This window comes from Petromyzon marinus, unplaced genomic scaffold, assembly GCF_048934315.1.
Source record: "Petromyzon marinus isolate PM22_M1 ecotype Great Lakes invasive population unplaced genomic scaffold, UKy_Petmar_22M1.pri1.0 PM_G_Scaffold_11, whole genome shotgun sequence".
Taxonomy (NCBI): Eukaryota; Metazoa; Chordata; class Hyperoartia; order Petromyzontiformes; family Petromyzontidae; genus Petromyzon; species Petromyzon marinus.
Window position 1 is genome coordinate 697,627 of NW_027422662.1, and position 23,327 is coordinate 720,953.

The 23,327-nt window shown below is 47.4% G+C and overlaps 1 protein-coding gene and 1 long non-coding RNA gene across 2 annotated transcripts; both read left to right on the forward strand.

Annotated features, from left to right (window-relative positions):
- The first annotated feature begins 3,870 nt into the window (after positions 1–3,870).
- On the forward strand, positions 3,871–10,227 carry LOC142908954 (uncharacterized). Its single transcript, XM_076059636.1, has 5 exons — positions 3,871–4,191; positions 4,625–4,851; positions 5,549–5,771; positions 6,709–6,890; positions 10,222–10,227. Exons 1-5 carry the CDS (start codon positions 4,068–4,070, stop codon positions 10,225–10,227), a joined length of 762 nt encoding a protein of 253 aa, XP_075915751.1. The 5' UTR covers positions 3,871–4,067.
- Positions 10,228–12,989: 2,762 nt separating this feature from the next.
- LOC142908911 (uncharacterized) lies at positions 12,990–15,062 on the forward strand. Its single transcript, XR_012932030.1, has 3 exons — positions 12,990–13,071; positions 13,368–13,433; positions 14,537–15,062. It is a non-coding gene; the product is annotated as an uncharacterized LOC142908911 (long non-coding RNA).
- Positions 15,063–23,327: the final 8,265 nt, after the last annotated feature.

Here is a 23,327-nt window from a genome sequence, read left to right on the forward strand (position 1 = left end):
CACTCTCTAGAACAGGGGGAGATCATACAAACTCTACCCTCACTAACTTTGCAAAACAGAAGGATATAATACTAACTCCACTCGCTATTATCAGGTAAGCTACTTTACGTAACTTTCAGCCAAGGATTGTTCAATGCGCACTATAACTGCAGTTTGTGTGTTTTCATGGTTTTGGTCGAACAGTTGGTCAATATAGCAGCAGACACAACACCGTGCATTACTAGGCAAGAACCAGGCTCTTCCACGTGGGCGACCCACTAGGCCCAAACTCGTGGTCGGCGAGGCACCGATGTCCGTGTGGACGTGCAACCGTGCCCCTAACGCTGTTCTTGCCATTGTTGTTGCTGCTTCTGCTGTTGTTGTTGTTGCTGTGACACCTCTCAGCGTGGTTGTCTCTCTTTCGTCTCATTGGGCACCCTGCCTCGTTCTCTCGTCCGGAAGACTCCACCGTCCATTTCAACTGGGTGGACCCCTTGCCCTCTGAATCTGGTAAGACCTTCACACATTCGAACCTCATGGTGTGACCTCGGGGTCCCGTAAGCCCCCGGCTCTCGCACGAACTGCGTTGCGACGCCATTGTATATCTGTTGAAGGCGAACTATTCCTCTCGACGAGCTTTACACGATGCGCTAATCAAAGTTTTGTTCAGTCTGCGCATTCGTCCTCGCTGCTGTGCTTGGACGACGCACGACGAGGACAGAATTATCTCAGCGCCAGGTGGGTCACAGCGTTTACGTGCGTGGTGGGAACGGAGTCGCCCAAAATAAATGAATTTCGATTTTGACTTCCGTTTGGTTCATTTCACGTCAGGGGCTCTCCGACAACATCGACCGCCGCTGAGTTGTCACGTGACTGTTCGTTACTGCACCCCCCACCACCCCCCACCCCCCCTTTGCATTTTACAATTCTCACGAAGAAAAATTAGTTGCAAAGAAAAATAAAATACAAACATCATCCCAATGTCTGTGTTCACTTTCATTATTTTTTTTGTATCTCGAAACTTAAACTCAAAATGTCAATGCCAAGACAACTATCTCCCCATCCCCATGTAGACTGTAACAGGTTGTAGGGGCAAGTGGTGCTAGTAGCGAGCAGCAGCACCTACGGCGACACCGCCCTCGGGGGGGGGGCAGGATCAAGGTCAGGCACGGGGTAAAGGTCAAAGTCAGGAGCATCAAGGTCAAGGTCACGAGCGGGGTGATGGTCAAGAGCCAATCCAGCTCGTGCCCTCACACTTGGGGAGCAGGACCCCTCTGGAGGGTGCAGCTCCACGCCACCAAATCGCTGCACCGCCACCGCCGCTCCCACAACGCAGCAGGGACGTTGCAGCAGTCAGAACAAAGGTTTTGGATATCCACTGCGGTCATTCTCAATGCAGCAACGGACGGAGGCCTCCACCCACCCACCCCCCACTTTACATCGCCGTCGGTAAATCACGCGTCACGCATTGAGACTCTACAGGAGCACCGTCAGTAGTGGGCGCAGTGGTGGCTGGGAGATGTTAACTACCTCGCCTGGTGTACAGGAGGTCGTGGGTTAGATCATGTCTCTGAGAGATGTTAACTACCTCGCCTGGTATACAGGAGGTCGTGGGTTAGATCATGTCCCTGAGAGATGTTAACTACCTCGCCTGGTCTACAGGAGGTCGTGGGTTAGATCATGTCCCTGAGAGATGTTAACTACCTCGCCTGGTCTACAGGAGTTTGTGGGTTAGATCATGTCCCTGAGAGATGTTAACTACCTCGCCTGGTGTACAGGAGGTCGTGGGTTCGATCATGTCCCTGAGAGATGTTAACTACCTCACCTGGTGTACAGGAGGTCGTGGGTTAGATCATGTCCCTGAGAGATGTTAATTCCTCGCCTGGTATTAAGGAGGTCGTGGGTTAGATCATGTCCCTGAGAGATGTTAACTACCTCGCCTGGTGTACAGGAGGTCGTGGGTTAGATCATGTCCCTGAGAGATGTGAACTACCTCGCCTGGTGTACAGGAGGTCGTGGGTTAGATCATGTCTCTGAGAGATGTTAACTACCTCGCCTGGTCTACAGGAGGTCGTGGGTTAGATCATGTCCCTGAGAGATGTGAACTACCTCGCCTGGTGTACAGGTCGTGGGTTAGATCATGTCTCTGAGAGATGTTAACTACCTCACCTGGTCTACAGGAGGTCGTGGGTTAGATCATGTCCCTGAGAGATGTTAACTACCTCGCCTGGTGTACAGGAGGTCGTGGGTTAGATCATGTCCCTGAGAGATGTGAACTACCTCGCCTAGTGTACAGGAGGTCGTGGGTTAGATCATGTCCCTGAGAGATGTCAACTACCTCGCCTGGTGTACAGGAGGTCGTGGGTTAGATCATGTCCCTGAGAGATGTTAACTACCTCGCCTGGTGTACAGGAGGTCGTGGGTTAGATCATGTCCCTGAGAGATGTTAACTACCTCGCCTGGTCTACAGGAGGTCGTGGGTTAGATCATGTCCCTGAGAGATGTTAACTACCTCGCCTGGTAAACAGGAGGTCGTGGGTTAGATCATGTCTCTGAAAGATGTTAACTACCTCGCCTGGTCTACAGGAGTTCGTGGGTTAGATCATGTCCCTGAGAGATGTTAACTACCTTGCCTGGTGTACAGGAGGTCGTGGGTTCGATCCTGACTTTGACGATGCCTGCTGCTGTATATTTGGAGTTTGTGTGCCTCTCATCACGGTGGCTGAGATGTTACCGACCTCACCTGGTGTACAGGAGGTCGTGGGTTCGATCCTGACCCTGACGATCATCACGGGGGCTGTGAGATGTTAACTACCTCGCCTGGTGTACAGGAGGTCGTGGGTTAGATCATGTCCCTGAGAGATGTTAACTACCTCGCCTGGTATACAGGAAGTCGTGGGTTAGATCATGTCCCTGAGAGATGTTAACTACCTCGCCTGGTATACAGGAAGTCGTGGGTTAGATCATGTCCCTGAGAGATGTTAACTACCTCGCCTGGTATACAGGAGGTCGTGGGTTCGATCCTGACCCTGACGATCGTCACGGGGGCTGTGAGATATTAACTACCTCGCCTGGTATACAGGTGGTCGTGGGTTAGATCATGTCCCTGAGAGATGTTAACTACCTCGCCTGGTATACAGGTGGTCGTGGGTTCGATCCTGACCCTGACGATGCCTGCTGCTGCTGTATATTTGGAGTTTGTGTGCCTCTCATCACGGTAGCTATGAGATGTTAACTACCTCGCCTGATATACAGGAGGTCGTGGGTTCGATCCTGACCCTGACGATGCCTGCTGCTGCTGTATATTTGGAGTTTGTGTCTCTCTCTCCGTGATCGTGTGGATGTTTCTCCGGGTCCTCCGGTATTTGGCTGCGATCCATGTCCACGTGATAAGCCAACTAAGTTGAACTTTCATTTGTGGCCAGGTCGCTTCTGAAAAATAGCTACGTAGCTCTGTGGAGACTTATAAATATATTTTTTACGTAAAAAATGGTTTATTATAACATATTAAATATAAAATATAATATAACCATTAAAATAAAATGCTATATTATATGAAATAAATCTATAAAAAGAATTATGAACAAAAAGGTGTATTATATATTTAATATTATAATATGAAATATAATAAAACCATTAAGGGGCCATCAATTTAGTCGGCACGCAAAAATCTGTCAAAACTTGACCCCTCCCTCCCTGTACGCACGCGGAATTTTTACACCACCACCACCAGCACCACCCATCAGCACCACCCACCACCAGCAGCACCAGCAGCACCACCACTACCACCACCAGCACCACCAGCAGCAGCACCACCAGCAGCAACACCACCCATCAGCATCACCCACCACCAGCACCACCCCCCTCAGCACCACCACCAGCACCACCACCCCCCTCAGCACCACCAGCAGCAGCAGCACCACCACCACCAGCACCACCACCATTACGATCCACTACCACCACGATCCACCAGCACCACCACCACCACGATCCACCAGCATTACGATCCACCACCACGATCCACCAGCACCACGATCCACCACCACGATCCAGCACCACCACGATCCAGCACCACCACCATCAGCTCCATGGCTTCGGGATTTGTCCGCACGGCGTCTCTGTACAGCAGCAGGAGGAGGAGGCGTCTGGGGTCTCTACTCGCCGTCTGCGTCGCCGCCACCGCCGTCTACGCGGTGGTGACCGCTCACGAAGGTAACGAGACGAGTGGGGAGCTCACAAAGTGTGTCACACTGTCACACACTGTGTGTGACAGTGTGACACTGTGTTAGTGTCACACACACAGTGTGTGTGACACTGTGTGTGTGTGACACACAGAGTGTGTGTGACACTGTGTGTGTGTGTAACACTGTGTGTTACACACACACACAGTGTGTGTATAACACACACACTGTGTGTGTGTGTTACACACAGTGTGTTATACACACTGTTATACACAGTGTGTTATATACAGTGTGTTATACACACTGTGTGTTATACACACTGTGTGTTACACACACTGTGTGTTACACACACACACTGTAACACTCCCTCCCTCCCTCCTTGACCCCGTGACCCCCGACGCTTGTCCTGACCCCGTCACCACCCGGGGGGCAGCTCCCCCCTCCCCCCTCCCCCCGGCGTGCAGGGCGGGGCCAGCCCCAGCGCCCCTCCCTGCAGGACGGCCTCCCGGCCAACGTCACGGCGGTGGTGGGGAGCGACGCTCAGCTCCGCTGCGTCGTTCTGAAGGGCAGCGATGGCGGCGATGAACACTACCACCAGCAGCACCAGCACCACGTGCAGTGGCTCAAGCACGTGGAGGTGAACGGGAGCCTGGAGGCGCCCAACGGCTCGCCCTACGTGCGCATTGTCACGGTGAGCGAGCGAGGCATGGGGGCACTCACTCACCACTCACTCACCCACTCACTCACCACTCACTCACCCACTCACCCACACTCACTCACCCACTCACTCACCCACTCACCCACACTCACTCACTCAACCACTCACTCACCCACTCACTCACTCACCCACTCACCCACTCACTCACTCACTCATCCACTCACTCACTCACTCACCCACTTACCCACTCACTCACCCACTCACTCACCCACTCACCCACTCACTCACCCACTCACTCACCCACTCACTCACCCACTCACCTACTCACTCACCCACTCACCCACCCACTCACTCACCCACTCACCCACTCACACACCCACTCACCCACCCACCCACTCACTCACCCACCCACCCACTCACCCACCCACCCACCCACTCACTCACCCACTCACCCACCCATCTACCTACCCACCCACTCACTCACCCACCCACCCACCCACTCACCCACCCACCCACCCACTCACTCACCCACCCACCCATCCAAACTCAGCGGAGGCTGACATCACCCTCAACACAACAGGACCCAGCAGCTCCCCGCTTGGCTCAGACTCTACGCGTTCGCTGAGTGACGACAGATACAAAAAAATGAACCCCACGTTGGCGTGGGAACGCAAGATTCTGACTTCCTCTCATCTCTCTCTCTCCGTGCCGCCCGTCGGTTCGCGTCAAGACGGTCGGAGTGGAGGTCACGGACGTGGAGACGAACGTCCTCTACCTGCGCAACGTCAGCACGGACGACTCGGGCCGCTACACCTGCCTGGCGGTCAACGCCGTGGGGTTCGCTCGGCGCTCCGCCTGGCTGCTCGTCGTGCCGGGCGAGACGCCGGCGGGGGGCCGCACGCTCGCCGCCACGACGACCGCGGGGGCCGGGAAGATGTTGACTGCCTCGCCTGGTAAGCAGGAGGTCGTGGGTTTCATCCCGACCCTGACGACGCCTGCTGCTGCTGCTGTATATGTGGAGTTTGCGTCTCTCTCTGTCATCGTCATCATCGTCATCATCACGGTGGCTAGGGAGGTGTGACAACAAGAGTGACCCCAAGGTCACCGTGTGTCACCGTGTGTCACCGTGTGTGTGTCACCGTGTGTCACCGTGTGTGTGTCACCGTGTGTCACCGTGTGTGTGTCACCGCGTGTCACCGTGTGTCACCGTGTGTGTATCACCGTGTGTCACCGTGTGTGTCACCGTGTGCCACCGTGTGTCACCGTGCGTCACCGTGTGTCACTGTGTGTCACCGTGTGTGTGTCACCGTGTGTGTCACCGTGCGTGTGTCACCGTGTGTCACCGTGTGTCACCGTGTGTGTGTCACCGTGCTCACCGTGTGTCACCATGTGTGTGTCACCGTGTGTCACCGTGTGTCACCGTGCGTGTGTCACCATGTGCTCCCCGCTTGTCACCGTGTAACACCGTGTGTGTGTCACCTTGTGTCACCGTGTGTCACCGTGTGTGTGTCACCGTGTGTCACCGTGTGTCACCGTGTGTCACCATGTGCTTCCCGCGTGCGTCAGCGATGTTTACCAACGTCCCTGTCACAGTGGAGGCGGGGTCACCGTGTGTGTGTCACCGTGTGTCACCGTGTGTCACCGTGTGCTCCCCGTGTGTCACCGTGTGTCACCGCGTATCACCGTGCGTGTGCTCCCCGTGTGTCACCGTGCGTGTGTCACCGTGTGTCACCGTGTGTGTGTGTGTGTGTGCTCCCCGTGTGTCACCGTGTGTCACCGTGTGTCACCGTGCGTGTGCTCCACGTGTGTCACCGTGTGTCACCGTGTGTCACCGTGTGTGTGTATGCTCCCCGTGTGTCACCGTGTGTGTGCTCTCCGTGTGCATGTCAGCGATGTTTCCCGATGTCTCCGTCACGGTGGAGGCCGTCTCGGCCGCTCCCTTGACGGCGGGCGACGTTTCTTGCACCGCCGGCTTCCTCCTGCTGACCGCCATCGCCGGCGTCGCCGCCTTCTGCCTCACGCAGACGCGGAGGGCGAAGAGAGAGTCGACCGGCGGAGAGGTGGAGATGCAGGTACAGTTGAGGTGGTGGTGGTGGTGGTGGGGGTGGTGGTGGTCGTGGAGGTGGTGGTGGAGGTGGTGGTGGAGGTGGCGGTGGCGGTGTGTGGTGGTGGTGGTGGCGGTGGAGGTGGCGGTGACGGTGTGTGGTGGCGGTGGTGGCGGTGGCGGTGGCGGCGGTGGCGGTGGCAGTGGCGATGGCGGAGGCGGCGGCGGAGGCGGAGGCGGCGGTGGCGGTGGCGGCGGAGGCAGTAGTGGCGGTAGTGGTGGCGGTGTTGGAGGTGGCGGTGGAGGTGGCGGTGGCGGAGGCGGTGGCGGTGGCGGTGGAGGTGGTGGTGGAGGTGGAGGTGGCTGTGGCGGTGGTGGTGGAGGTGGTGGTGGTGGCGGTGGTGGTGGTGGTGGAGGTGGTGGTGGTGGTGGATTGGCAGTCACTTGTAAGTGCAATAAACTAGTTTTAATAACAATGATAATGATAAAAACAACGATAATAATGGTAACAATGATAATAAAGGGGGAGTAGTTTGCATGTCTCTGCCATCATCATCATCATCCTCATCACGGTGGCTACGTAGATGTTCACTGTGAAAAGAGTGACCCCGGCACTCTTTTTCACAACATTAAACAAACGTTAAACAAACGTTTGGCACTGAGCAGTAATGTTTAGTGTGCCTCCCAACATGCAAAACAAACTTGAAATTTGGCATTTGGGTAGCTTCCAGACTGTACACAATGCAAAAAGTATAAAAATAGACTCGTGTATTTTGCACGTCAAGTGAGCGGTGACGTCACGTCTGTGATGTCACCGGCATGCGGCAGCGTCACGCGGTCTGCCTGCTGACGTCATCCCTCCCCAAGCCTCCGCGTAGGCCGTGTGTCCCGCACAGACGCGCCGCATCGTTGTCTCGATGTTCTGAGTCAACGCGGCTGTTTCCAGTTCGCCCTCATAAACACAAAGCAGAAGGTTCGTCTTCTTAGCTCTTTCGGTAAAGTCACGTTGAAGGGAAACAATAAAATAATAAAATAAAGTCTTCTTTGGTTCTTTCGGTAAAGTCACCACGTAGAATGAGAATAAAATAATAAATTGATAAAATAAAATAAGACAATAAAATTATCTTATTTTATCAATGTATTATTTTATTCTCATTCTACGTGATGGTGACTTTACCGAAAGAACCAAAGAAGATGAATCCTTGCAGTCACGAAAGCTTTAAATCGAAATAAAATAAAGATTCGTCTGTTTGTGCGAAGCGGCAAAAAACTCTCGAACGCTGACCCTCCAACGTCATGAAATTTCGTTTTTGGTTCTTTCGGTAAAGTCGCCGCGTAGAATGAGAATAAAATAATAAATTAATAGAATAAAATAACACAATAAAATTCTCACGATGTTTCGGCCACGACACAAGTGGCCCTCTTCAGGTTGGACGACAGGTCTGTTCCTTTCACCTGAAGAGGGCCACTTGTGTTGTGGCCAAAACGTCGTGAGAATTTTATTGTGTTATTTTATTAATTAATTATTTCATTCTCATTCTACGTGTTGGTGACTTTACCAAAAGAACCAAAGAAGATGAATCCTTGCAGTCACGAAAGCTTTAAATCGTCATGAAATTTGCACAGCTTACGCCGTCTGGAATTTCTAAGGGAACGCGACGATTCTCAGCTCGCCACATCATTCCATTTCCGAGTTGCCTGGTTAAGGTTCAATTTCCTTGAGTGAAAGACATCCGATTTAGTTAAATTTATTTGTTTCGGATGTTTTTCTTTCTTGCAGGCATCAATGTTTTTTCAGGGTTTTCCACTGAAATAAAAGGGAATATTAAATTAATCCAAGACGATAATCCAAGTCCCGGGCGAAGCCGGGTAGTAAAGCTCGTTCGTAATAAAGGCTGTCACAAGTCCTACCTGCCTCACGTGGATTTACAATTCCATTTACGTACGAATAAGGTGCGCAGAGGTTGATCAAATACAACTGTAAAAGCGAGGTATTGTTGTATAAGCTGCGTGGAATTAACTGCGTATAGTCTTACTCGGGGTCAAGAGGTTGATCAAATACAACTGTAAAAGCGAGGCTATTGTATAAACTGAGCGGGATTAACTTCGTATAGTCTTACTCGGGGTCAAGAGGTTGATCAAATACAACTGTAAAAGCGAGGTTATTGTTGTTTAACCTGAGCAGGATTAACTGTGTATAGTCTTACTCAGGGTCAAGAGGTTGATCAAATACAACTGTAAAAGCAAGGTTATTGTTGTTTAACCTGAGCAGGATTAACTGTGTATAGTCTTACTCAGGGTCAAGAGGTTGATCAAATACAACTGTAAAAGCGAGGCTATTGTTGTATAAGCTGCGCGGGATTGACTGCGTATAGTCTTACTCGGGGTCAAGAGGTTGATCAAATACAACTGTAAAAGCGAGGTATTGTTGTATAAGCTGAGCAGGATTAACTGTGTATAGTCTTACTCGGGGTCAAGAGGTTGATCAAATACAAATGTAAAAGCGAGGCTATTGTATAAGCTGCGCGGGATTGACTGCGTATAGTCTTACTCAGGGTCAAGAGGTTGATCAAATACAACTGTAAAAGCGAGGTGTTGATGTATAAGCTGAGCGGGATTAACTGCGTATTGTCTTACTCGGGGTCAAGAGGTTGATCAAACTCAACTGTAAAAGCGAGGTGTTGTTGTATAAGCTGAGCGGTATTAACTGTGTATAGTCTTACTCGGGGTCAAGAGGTTGATCAAACACATCTGTAAAAGTGAGGTGTAGTTGTATAAGCTGAGCGGTATTAACTGCGTATAGTCTTACTCGGGGTCAAGAGGTTGATCAAATACAACTGTAAAAGTGAGGTGTTGTTGTAAAAACTTAGCTGTATTAACTGCGTATTGTCTTACTCGGGGTCAAGAGGTTGATCAAACACAACTGTAAAAGCGAGGTGTTGTTGTATAAGCTGAGCGGTATTAACTGCGTATAGTCTTACTCGGGGTCAAGAGGTTGATCAAATACAACTGTAAAAGCGAGGTGTTGTTGTATAAGCTGAGCGGTATTAACTGCGTATAGTCTTACTCGGGGTCAAGAGGTTGAACATTCAAATGAAAGTCGAAGTTCGACTTGGGCCATAATCCGTCAGAGGTGATAACAAAAAAACCGAGCACCACAAAGGCCCTTCTCTCTTAAAACACACATCCCGAGTAGGTGTGTGTATTAATATATAACGCGAGACACGGTCGTGCACACATCAAACTCTCCCGTGCCGCATCCTGAGCTGTCAACGCGTCCAGTCGACGCTGTCCACATCTTCAGTCGCATTGTCGTCGTAAGACGCTGTTTGTAATCGTGGTCGTCTTTCGCGTCGCAGCAATGAGGGATCGTCACGACGAGCTCGCAGCTGCCGATCTGAGAAGAGTGGCGGCAATGCTTGGGTGAGCAGCAGCAGAAGAAGAAGAGACGCTTTGAAATGGGTTCCATTGGCAAAGAAGTCAGCGGCTCTCGTCTGGTACGGCCACCGAGGGAGGAGGAAGTGGGGCAAGCCCCCCCAAGTTTCGGGGTTGCTCCGACAAGCCCACAGCTGCGAGCCACAGCGGTCTCCGCCGCTGGCAGCAAACTCTGAGTCTGAAACGACGACGTTCCACAAATACGCAGCCCCCTACGCGCCAACACCGCCGTCGCATCGAACAAACATCCACTGAATTAATCTTTGTTTTTTTTCGGTAAAGTCACGTAGAAATAAGAAAAAATAAAATTACATAACATACGACGTTTCGATCGCAACACAAGCAATCATCATCAGGTAGAGGAAACACGTAACCGCAGATATATATACAGACCTTAAGTAGAGGGAATTAACACAGATATACCAGGGGATACAGAGAGACGGAGCATCACACTAAATCAAACAGGGTTTAGCAAAATTTGGAAACTATGTAAAGCAACACAGATGGTCGGTTTAAGCACAATTAACGCATGGTCTAGTTGAATACGCTATTTCAAAGATTGTTAAATTGTAAGTTGAGTGTGAAATTTAAGATAGTGATAGAATACATACCGTAGAGAGACCTATGGGGGAGACACGCACACAGTTAAGAGGTGAAGCAGCTCTGTACCGAGCCCTTAAATAGCCAGAGATGAAGGGACTGGGTTTCAGAGACAATGGGACACAAATTAGCATGTACCCAGGCGCAAACCGTTTAGCTATTGCGAATCGTGTGTTGTGTTTCACATCGATATTCTCGGTCCTTTCGGTAAAGTCACGTAGACGTAACGGCAAATGAGGAATATTTTAATTCCTGCAGCCGCGAAAGTTTTCGGTGAAAATTTCATCTTTCAATAACGCGTGGGGTGGAGCGGTTGTCGCCGTGGTGAGCGCAGTGCGCGATGAACTCCACCGCTTGAGTTTGATTCTCCGTCACGGCTAACCGTCAAGTGGCGGAGTGACACCTGAGCCAGACCTGGACACCGCCTCATTCAGTCAACCCGCACACTGTGTGTACAGTGAGGGAATGTATGTATGTACAGTGAGGGAAACAAGTATTTGATCCCCTGCTGATTTTGTACGTTTTCCCGCAGACAAAGAAATGATCAGTCTAGAATTTTAATGGTAGGTTTATTTGGCCAGTGAGAGACAGAATGACAACAAAAAAATCCAGAAAAACGCATGTTAAAAATGTTATAAATTGATTTGCATTTTAATGAGGGAAATAAGTATTTGACCCTTCTGCAATTTGTCGCTAATGTTTAGAATTCGCCAGCATGCAATGGCCTACTCGTTTTGAATGACACTACAATAGTATGTTTTACATCCACTGTTAAGCAGACGCTGCATATTTTTTTAAATAGCTTCTTAATCAGATGTTATCTGATGCAGTATATTTCACTGCAGTAATTAAATTTTGTTAAAATGCCTGTCAATTATTTCGATTGAACACTTGTCTGATTTTGTGTGTACATGCATCATTTCATTTATAAGGGTCACACATTGAATAAGTGATGTTAGGACAAAGTGTGTGTGTGTGTGTTTTGGAAGTAACCTGTACAGATAACTCAGGTGAGACCCGTTGTTCTTGTGATACAGGTCAAAGGGTACTTTTGTGTTTCACGAAGCATCTGGAGCAACTCATCGTCTTTGAAATAGGAAGCACACTCGGATCATTCATCAGTTACAAGGCATACCACCTTAAAGTTACACGTAGAGGAGGAGGTACATTCTCTACAACACGAATTATAATTTTGTCTTACGTGTTGACGTAGATTTTGTCGAACTTGGACTAGAAATGCTCCTTGCTGATTAACGTCTGGATGTTCACGACCATGGCTTGAAGCAAACCCCACTGCTGTTGAGACATTGTCCACCAAAACCGGTCCACAGTTGGCTTGCACACACAGTGTACACACACAGTACACACACACACAGTGTACACACAATGTACACACACACTGTACACACACACAGTGTACACACAGTGTACACGCAGTGTACACACGCACAGTGTACACACACACATAGTGTACACACAGTGTACACACACACATTGTGTACACACACAGTGTACACACACACAGTGTACACACACACAGTGTACACACACAGTGTATATACACACACACAGTATACACACAGTGTACACACACACACATAGTGTACACACACACAGTGTACACACACACAGTGTACACACACACAGTGTATACACAATAATGTCCACGTTGTTGTTGTAGCTGAGCCCACGCACCCAAGGGAGGGAGCAATGAAAAGGAATCTAAATCAACTTAAACTCCAACCCCGCTCTGTGACGTCACCACTCAGCATTACTTCATCGGCGTGAAACGCCAGGGGGAGGTGTACCTCGCTAGTGACGTCATGTCACCAAGGTATTCCACCGCGCTCTTGAACGTGACGTCTCCTCCGCATGGGTCACTGGCGTTATCGTTCCAGTGCCAATCCTTATTTGGGCAAAGCTACGCCCAGTGACTGGCGGCTCATTAACATAATGTATTCGTTAAAGCCGTCGCGAGTTTATTGCGACGGGTTCAGCACCTATGATATATCGCATGGTACATTAACATAATTTAATCATACTCTAATTTATTTATTTACGGAGCAGCTCATTGTGGGAACGTGTCTCGTACTACGGAAGTGACGTCACGCCACCTGCTGCCGCGTGACGTCACGAGGTACAGGAAGCGATAGCTTCCTGTACTGAAATCCGAGGTGAGAAATTCTCATTGCGATTGTGGTTGTTGTGGTGGTGGTTGTTGTTGTTGTTTACCAAGGTAGAGCCTCTCTCTCGTAGGGATGTCAGTTGAGTAGCAGCGAGCATGGGAATCGATGTCTAGGTTGGAACTTTACAACGCGGGGCCTAGCCACGCGGGGCCTTGCCTCCTGCCCTCGCCTGATTGCATTCACTTTAATTATCTCGCTTAAGTTTAATTTGTCTTCACCCGGCTCGCCACTTTGTAACTTTGTTTTATTGTAAATATTCACGCAGTTTTTATTTTTTTCACCAGGCCAAGCCCGCTTGAGCTGCTATACCGCTCTTGTTATCAGAAGTGACCTGCCCACAACAACACAAGGTGAGGCTTTGGCAACGTGTGTGAATGTTTTGACTTAAAACTTTGGTGACTGTAGGAATTAATATTCTTGGTTTGGTAAAGTTACGTAGATAGAAAATAAAATGTAAATAGCAATAAAATAATAAAACTAAATTGTAAATAAAGCACAACTCATGTCGTTTTGATCGCAACACAAGTGGTCTTTAATGTAATTGTATTATCTGTTATTGTTATTTTCTATCTACGTAACTTTACCAAAAGAAACAAGAATACGTGTGTCAATGTCTATCGGTCAAAGACGCTAAACGGAGTGACACACAAACCCACGACTTCCTGCATACCAGGTGAGGTAGTTAACATCTCACCACGGAGAGAGACACGCAAACTCCAGTTAGCCTCAGCTATGTTCGTTGATCCTCAATTAACTACTTGGTGGAGTGAGGAAGCATTCATGCCAAGCAGATGAAGGTGGCCAGGCGTGATTCTAGACACGCCACCGCCTGTTTACCCAGTGACAGTGTACAGTTTGTGTTTGCAGTAACGTCTATTAACTCTGTTGAACACGGAGGTTATATCATAACAATAGTTTACTTTTGTTTTCCTCTGGAACTCTTTATAAGAATGGAAACAGGAAGTTAACACAGCACCCACATGCAGCTGAAGTCGGAACTGTTCATCCCAGCATTCAAGGACATCTGAGCCTGGATTCACACCTCTAAGTTGCGATTGAACGTTAATTTATGAATTTCTGCATTACAGAAATAGTATTGTTTTCAACACCCTCTGCTATGTCAGCTGAATTTAGCTCTCATAAATATTCCTTTTGTAGCCAGACAGCTGAAATTGTGTGCTCGGAGTTTTGGGTGAACATTAATTTTGAAGATACGAGGACTTCAGGGCATGTTTATAACCATTTGCCCTTTCATTGTGTGCCATAACAGCCCTGTGATGAATTTGGGAAACGTTTTACTACATCATGAATATATGAACAAGTATAGTATAGACGTGGAAGTCACATGTGACTATATATGCATTCCTCTGTGCCTCGATACTGACGTGTAGATGGTGTGGATATTATTTTTTTCTGTCTGCAGCTGACGCTTCCTCTGACGCTTCCTCCGCAGAATTGGTCTGATGGAGCAAATGCACTCAGCGCAGCTCGGTATGACAAGTGAACAATGCGACCAGCATGCATACAGCACGGATCGGACTGGAAATTTGACACGGCACCAGAGAACTCGCACAGGAGAGAAACCCTTCAAGTGCACTGTGTGGCAAGGCATTTTCAGATTCATCGACTCTTAAAAAACACCAGAGAACACACACGGGAGAGAAACCCTTCAAGTGCAGTATGTGTGTGAAGACATTTTCAGATTCATTTGCTCTTAAAACACACCAGAGAACACACACGGGAGAGAACCCCTTCATGTGCAGTGTGTGTGGGAAGGCATTTCCAGATTCATCTAATATTAAAAAACACCAGAGAACACACACGGGAGAGAAACCCTTCAAGTGCAGTGTGTGTGGGACGGCATTTTCATGGTCATCTGCTCTTAAAGCACACCAGAGAACACACACGGGAGAGAAACCCTTCAAGTGCACTGTGTGTGGGAAGAAATTTTCAGATTTATCTACTCTTAAAACACACCAGAGAACACACACGGGAGAGAAACCCTTCAAGTGCAGTGTGTGTGGGAAGGCATTTTCACGGTCATCTGCTCTTAAAACACACCAGAGAACACACACGGGAGAGAAATCCTTCTTGTGCAGTGTGTGTGGGAAGACATTTTCTGATTCATCTGCTCTTAAAAAACACCAGAGAACACACACGGGAGAGAAACCCTTCAGGTGCAGTGTATGTGGGAAGGCATTTTCAGATTCATTTGCTCTTAAAACACACCAGAGAATACACACGGGAGAGAAACCCTTCAAGTGCAGTGTGTGTGTGAAGGCATTTTCACAGTCATCTGCTCTTAAAACACACCAGAGAACACACACGGGAGAGAAACCCTTCAAGTGCAGTGTGTGTGGGAAGGCATTTTCACAGTCATCTGCTCTTAAAACACACCAGAGTACACACGGGAGAGAAACCCTTCAAGTGCAGTGTGTGCGGGAAGGCATTTGCACATTCATCAAATCTTCAACTACACCAGAGAACACAGAAGCATCAGAAGATCCACAATGAGTAGAGTCTGAAATCAGCTTGTGAAAGTCAAAGTTCCGCAATGAGCCCATCCCTCATGAAACACGAACCAGAAGAAAATTCCAGCTTGGACAGTTTTAAAGGCATCCAGGTGAAATATGAAGAAGTGAAGGTGAAGAGGGAAGAAGTGATGGTGAAGAGCGAAGAAGTAAAGGTGAAATGTGGTGAAGTGATGGTGAAGAGCAAAGAGGTGAAGGTAAAATATGAAGATGAAGATTCAACTCCAAAATGGGACCTTCACATCGTGAAGCAGGAGAATTCTGACTGTGAGGCAGAGCGAGGCAACTCCCAGCAGTTTGTGGAAGTGGAGGTTTGGGTGGACTTCCTCCGAGACAATACAAAGTCAAGTGGAGACCCGGTAGATGTGTAAGCCAGAGATGATGTCGCTACAATAAATGCACCTTTGTCACAGGCCTTTAATGACAAGAACGTGAAGTTGAACACTTTGTGGGCCCGTGGGTTGGGTAGATCTCTAACCAGGAGCAAGAGCCAATAAGCTCCCAAGCATTCACTATGTTACAATAATTGCTTTTACATGGTGCTTGCTTAATCGCCTCAGCAACTCGGAGTTTTGTATCTCATCTCACGCTCGAGCATCCCCAAATAGCAGCTGCCCCTGTGTGGTACAAGGTGGTGTCCCTGCACCGGCCTGCATGTGGACAAGAGCCTGTCATCTTCTTTGGTTCTTTCTGTAAAGTCACGTAGAATGAGAATAAAATAATAAAATAAAACAATAAAATTCTCAAGACGTTTAGGCCACAACACAAGTGGCCTTCAGGTGAAGGAACAAACCTGTCGGGACGTCAGAGCTACAATGAACGCTGCTAAGATTCTACGTGACTTTACCGAAAGAACCAAAGAAGATGAATCCTTGCAGTCACGAAAGCTTTAAATCGAAAAAAAGAGCCTGTCAGTAGGGGGCGATGATTGTTGTGTCATCTCAGTTGTGTAGTTTGTAGGTAATGTTTAGAATTTGCTACATTTTCACTCAGACGCCAGCATGCAATGGCCTACTCATTTTGAATGATACAATAGTATGTTTTACATACACTGTGAAGTAGACTGTGCCACTTTTTTAAAAATCTTCTTGTTAATACGATGTAACGTGATGCAGTATATTTCACTGCAGTAATCCAATTTTGTTAATATGCCTGTCAATAATTTAAAATGTATACTTGTCTGGTTTTGTGCTTACTTGTAACATTTGATCTATAAGGGTCAAACATTGAATAAGTGATGTTAGGACAAAGTGTGTGTGTTTGAAAGTAACCTGTACAGAGAACTCAGGTGGGACCCGTTGTTCTTGTGATACAGGTCAAAGGGTATTTTTGTGTTTCACGAAGCATCTGGAGCAACTCATTGTCTTTGAAATAGGGAACACGCTCGGATCATTCATCAGTTACAAGGCATACCACTTGAAAGTTACACGTATAGGAGGAGGTACATTCTCTACAACACGAATTGTAGTTTTGTCTTACGTGTTGACATAGATTTTGTCTAACTGGGACTAGAAATGCTCCTTGCTGATTGACGTCTGGATGTTCGTTACCTATCGGTTGAAGCAAACCCCACTGCTGTTGTTGAGACGCTGTGCACCAATAATGGTCCAACACATTGACGGCCTTCAGGCCAGGAAAGTCACAACATTTGCACACGAAGGACGCATTCACGCAAGTACCCCATGCTCCGTTTTGAAGTTTTAAAATGAAACATCTTTGAATTGTGTTGTGTTTTGAATTAGATTATTTTATTTCTTCATTAAAAGCTTGTATCAATTTACATCTGGAAGACTTCATTGAAAAGGACATTTCGTGTGAATTTTCTCTCGTCATTAAGTAGATGACCTTGCCGGGGGTTCGGTTCAATGCGGACACAAACAGTGTACACACACACAGTGTACACACACACAGTGTACACACACAGTGTACACACAGTGTAGACACTGTACACACGCAATGTACACACAGTGTACACACAGTGTACACACACAGTGTATACACAGTGTACACACACAGTGTACACACACAGTGTACACACAGGGTACACACAGTGTATACACACACACAGTGACACACATAGTGTGCACACATAGTGTACACACAGGGTACACACACAGTGACACAACAATCGCCATTCGCCACTAAGTGGCAGTGACGTCAGCACGAAGCTTGTGCCAGGCACAGTGACACACTCACAGTGACAGTGACACACAGTGTATACACATAGTGTACATACACACACAGTGTACACACACAGTGTATACACATAGTGTACACACACAGTATACACACAGTGTACACACACACAGTGTATACACAATAATGCCCACGCTGTTGTTGCTGAGCTCACACACCCAAGTGAGGGAGCAATGGAAAATGAATCTAAATCAACTTAAACGCCAACTCTGTGACGTCACCACTCTGCATTGCCTCATCGGCGTGAAACGCCAGGGTGAGGTGTACCTTGCTAGTGACGTCATGTCACCACGGTATTCACCCCTCCCCCGTCCACCGCGCTCTTGAGCGTGACGTCACCTCCGCTGGGTCACTGCCGATATCGTTCCAGTGGCAATCCTTATTTGGGCAAAGCTACGCCCAGTGACTGGTGGCTCATTAACATAATGTTACCGTTAAAGCCGTCGCAAGTTTATTGCGACAGGTTCAGCACCCACGCCCCCATCCCTCGGCATATGGGCCGGCTTCATTAACATAATTTATTCAGTTACAGAGCCGCCCTATGGAGGGAAGTGACGTCATACTACTTCCTGGTTTCGCGAGGTAACAGGAAGCTGCCATGTGCGCGCTTGCACTGAAATCCGAGGTGAGAAATTCTCATCGTTGTGGTGGTGGTCGTTGTGGTGGTTGTTGTTGTTGTTTACCAAGGTAGAGCCTCTCTTTCTCTCGTAGGGATGTCAGTTGAGTAGCAGCGAGCATGGGAATCGATGTCCAGGTTGGAACTTTACAACGCGGGGCCTAACCACGCGGGGCCTTGCCTCCTGCCCTCGCCTGATTGCATTCACTTTAATTATCTCGCTTAAGTTTAATTTGTCTTCACCCGGCTCGCCACTTTGTAACTTTGTTTTATTGTAAATATTCACGCAGTTTTTATTTTCTTTTGTTACCAGGCTAAGCCCGCTTGAGCTGCTATACCGCTCTTGTTATCAGAAGCGACCTGCCCACAACAACACAAGGTGAGGCTTTGTCAACGTGTGTGAATTCATATTCTTGGTTTATTCGGTAAAGTCACGTAGATAGAAAATAAAATAAAAGATAATAAATGTAATGAAAAATAAAAAAATGAAAATGAAGCAAAAAACCCACGACGTTTCGATCGCAACACAAGTGGTCTTTATCTTATTGAATTTAATCTGTTATTTTTATTTTCCATCTACGTGACTTTACTGAAAGAACCAACAATACGTGCGTCAATGTCTATCGGTCAAAGACGCTAAGCGCGTGCCGTTGTTGACTCTGAATGTGTGGAGGGGAACACCTTCACCACGGAGAGAGAGAGAGAGACACGGATAGCCTCGGCTATGTTGATGATCCTCGATTCATTACTTGGTGAAGTGAGGAAGAATTAATGCTGAGCAGATGAAGGTGGCCAGGCATGGTGCTGGTCACACCACCACCTGTTTACTCATGGCAGTGTGTGACAGTGTCAAGTTTGTGTTTGCAGTAAAGTTTATTAACTCTATTGAACACGGAGGTTATATCAAAACAATAGTTTATTTTTTTTTCCTCTGGAACTCTTTGTAAGAATGGAAACAGGATGTGAACACAGCACACACATGCAGCTGAAGTCGGAACTGTTCATCCCCAGCATTCAATGACATCTGAGCCTGGATTCACACCTCTAAGTTGCGATTGAACATTAATTCATGCATTTCTGTATAACACAGATAGTATTGTTTTCAACACCCTTTGCTATGTCAGCTGAATTTTGCTTTCATAAATATTCATTTTGTAGTCAGACAGCCGAAATTGTGTGCTTAGAGTTTTGGGTTAACATTCATCTTGAAGATATGAAGGCTTCCAGGCATATTAATGACATTTTCCCTCTCACTGTGTGCCATAGCACCCCGTGGAGAAAACCCCTTCAGGTGCACTCTGTACGTGAAGGCGTTTGCACGTTCATCAAATCTGATGAATTTGGGAAACTTTTTCACTACATCATGAATATATTAATAAGTATAGACGTGTAAGTCACGTGTGCATTCCTCTGTGCCTGACGTGTAGATGGTGTGGATATTCTTTTTTTCTGTCTGCAGCTGACGCTTCCTCTGCAGAATTGGTCTGATGGAGCAAATGCACTCAGCGCAGCTCGGTACGACAAGTCAACAATGCGACCAGCGTGCATACAGCACGGACCGAACTGGAAATTTGACACGGCACCAGATGAGTCACACAGGAGAGAAACCCTTCAAATGTACTGTGTGTAACAAGGCATTTGCATGGCCATCAGTTCTTCAGACCCACCAGAGAACACACACGGGAGAGAAACCCTTCAGGTGCAGTGTGTGTGGCAAGGCGTTTGCACAGTCATGTAATCTTGTAAAACACCAAAGAACACACACGGGAGAGAAACCCTTCAAGTGCAGTGTTTGTGGGAAGGCATTTGCACAGTCATCTGATCTTGTAAAACACCAGAGAACACACACAGGAGAGAAACCCTTCAAGTGTGCTCTGTGCGGGAAGCCGTTTGCAGATTCATCAACTCTTCGAAGACACCAGAGAACAAAAAGGCATCACAAGGAGCGGAGTCGGAGTCTGAAATCAGCTTGTGAAAGTCAAAGTGCCGCAATGAGCCCATCCCTCATGAAACAAGAACCAGACGAAAATCCCAGCTTGGACACTTTTAAAGGTATCAAGGTCAAATATGAAGAGGTGAAGGTGAAATGTGAAGAAGTGATAAGCGAAGAAGTGAAGGTAAAATGTGAAGATGAAGATTCATCTCCAGAATGGGACCTTTACATTGATGAAGGCAACGTGAAGCAGGAGGAGAATTCTGACTGAGGCAGAGTGAGGCAACTCCCAGCAGTTTGTGGAAGTGGAGGTGTGGGTGGACTTGCTCCTAGACAATACAAAGTCAAGTGGAGACCCGGTAGATGTGTAAGCCAGAGACGATGTCGCTACAATAGATGCACCTTTGTCACAGGCCTTTAATGACAGTAATGTGAAGTTGAGCACTTTGTGGGCCCGTGGGTTGGGTAGATCTCTAACCAGGAGCAAGAACCAATAAGCTCCCAAGCATTCACTATGTTATAACAATTGCTTTTACATGGTGCTTGCTTAATTGCCTCAGCAACTCGGAGTTTTGTGTCGTACCTCTTCTGAAACACTTGAAGAGCATCCCCAAGTAGCAGCTGCCCCTGTGTGGCACAAGGTGGTGGCCCTGCACTGGCCTGCATGTGGACTAGAGCCTGTCAGTAGGGGGCGATGATTGATGTGTCATCTCAGTTGTGTAGTTTGTAGGTAATGTTTAGAATTTGCTACAATTTCACTCAGACGCCAGCATGCAATGGCCTACTCGTTTTGAATGACACAATAGTATGTTTAACATACACTTTGAAGCAGACTGGGCAACTTTTTTTAAAAGCTTCTTGTTAATATGATGTAACATGATGCAGTATATTTCACTGCAGTAATGGTTAATATGCCTGTCAATAAATTTAGAATGTATACTTGTCTGGTTTTGTGCATACTTGTAACATTTGATCTGTAAGGGTCAAACATTGAATAAGTGATGTTAGGACAAAGTGTGTGTGTGTGTTTGAAAGTAACCTGTACAGAGAACTCAGGTGAGACCCGTTGTTCTTGTGATACAGGTCAAAGGGTGTTTTTGTGTTCCACGAAGCATCTGCCTCTGGAGCAACTCATTGTCTTTGAAATAGGTAGCACACTCGGATCATTCATGAGTCACAAGGCATACCACTTGAAAGTTACACGTATAGGAGGAGGTACATTCTCTACAACACGAATTGTAGTTTTGTCTTACGTGTTGACGTAGATTTTGTCTAACTAGGGCTAGAAATGCACCTTGCTGATTGACGTCTGGATGTTCGTTACCTATCGGTTGAAGCAAACCCCACTGCTGTTGTTGAGACGCTGTGCACCAATAAGGGTTCAACACATTGACGGCCTTCAGGCCAGGAAAGTCACAACATTTGCACACGAAGGACGCATTCACGCAAGTACCCCATGCTCCGTTTTGAAGTTGTAAAATGAAACATCTTTGAATTGTGTTGTGTTTTGAATTGGATGATTTTATTTCTTCATTAAAAGCTTGTATCAATTTACATCTGGAAGACTTCATTGAAAAGGAGATTTCGTGTGAATTTTCTCTCGTCATTAAGTAGATGGCCTTGCTGGGGGTTCGGTTCAATGCGGACACAAACAGTGTACACACACACAGTGTACACACACACAGTGTACACACAGTGTACACACACACACACAGTGTACACACACAGTGTACACACACAGTTTACACACAGTGTATACACTGTACACACAGTGAACACATACAGTGTACACACACAGTGTATGTACACAGTGTAAACACGTAGTGTACACACACTGTATACACAGTGTACACACACACAGTGCACACAGTGTACACACACAGGGTACACACACAGTGTACACACACACTGTATACACAGTGTACACACACACAGTGTACACACACTGTACACACTGTACACATACAGTGTACACACAGTGTACACACAGGGTACACAGTGTACACACACACAGTGTACACACACACAGTGACACAGTGTACACACACAGTGTATATACATAGTGTACACACACAGTGTGTGCACACGCAGTATATATACACACACGCAGTATATACACACTGACACAGTGACGCACACAGTGACACACACAGTGACACAGTGACACACACAGTGACACACACAGCGACACACAGTGTATACACACAGTGTACACACACAGTGTATACAAACGGTGTACACACACACTGTATACAAACAGTGTACACACAATTCTAGATTTAAAGCTTTCGTGACTGCTAGGATCCATACTCTTTGGTTCTATTCTATTAACAGACAATGGGACAAGAAGTCGCAACTCATCGAGACGCTGACCTTCCTCAAAAGATGCCGCGATCACAAGCTTAAAGGTCGTGATCTAAGCGTGGCTTCTCTCACTCCAGCGCTCTCCTCCAGGCAGTCTCGTCCCTTCACCTGATGAAGGCCGCTTGTGTTGTGGCCGAAACGTCGTGATTTTTATTTTATTTTCACCTACGTGACTTTACCCAATAGAACCAAAGAGTATAGTGTACACACACACAGTGTATACACACAGTGTACACACACACAAATGTACACACACACGCAGTGTACACACAATGTACACACATCTTCTTTGGTTCTTTCGGTAAAGTCACGTAGAATGATAATAAAATAATAAATTGATAAAATAAAATAACACAATAATATTCTCACGACGTTTCGGCCACAACACAAGCGGCCTTCATCAGGTGAAGGGGCGAGACTGTCTGGTAGGACAGCGCTGGAGTGAAAGAGCCACGTTCAGATACGGCCTTTAAGCTGTGTGAGAGGAACAAAGCGCCTTGACAAAGGAATTAGCATATAATTTAGCATTGAAATGGCTGAATGATTAGCTTGTGACTGGTCACAGAAATAGCTATGTTAAAAGTTGAAGCATACACACCCGCAG

What these genes read in the sequence shown, in the direction of transcription:
- LOC142908954 (XM_076059636.1), top strand. Translation starts at nt 4,068, where the DNA reads ATGGCTTCGGGATTTGTCCGCACGGCGTCTCTGTACAGCAGCAGGAGG. An exon ending in GGTGGTGACCGCTCACGAAG is followed by an intron (nt 4,192 to 4,624) that starts GTAACGAGACGA and finishes CCCGGCGTGCAG; the next exon opens with GGCGGGGCCAGCCCCAGCGC. An exon ending in CCTACGTGCGCATTGTCACG is followed by an intron (nt 4,852 to 5,548) that starts GTGAGCGAGCGA and finishes GTTCGCGTCAAG; the next exon opens with ACGGTCGGAGTGGAGGTCAC.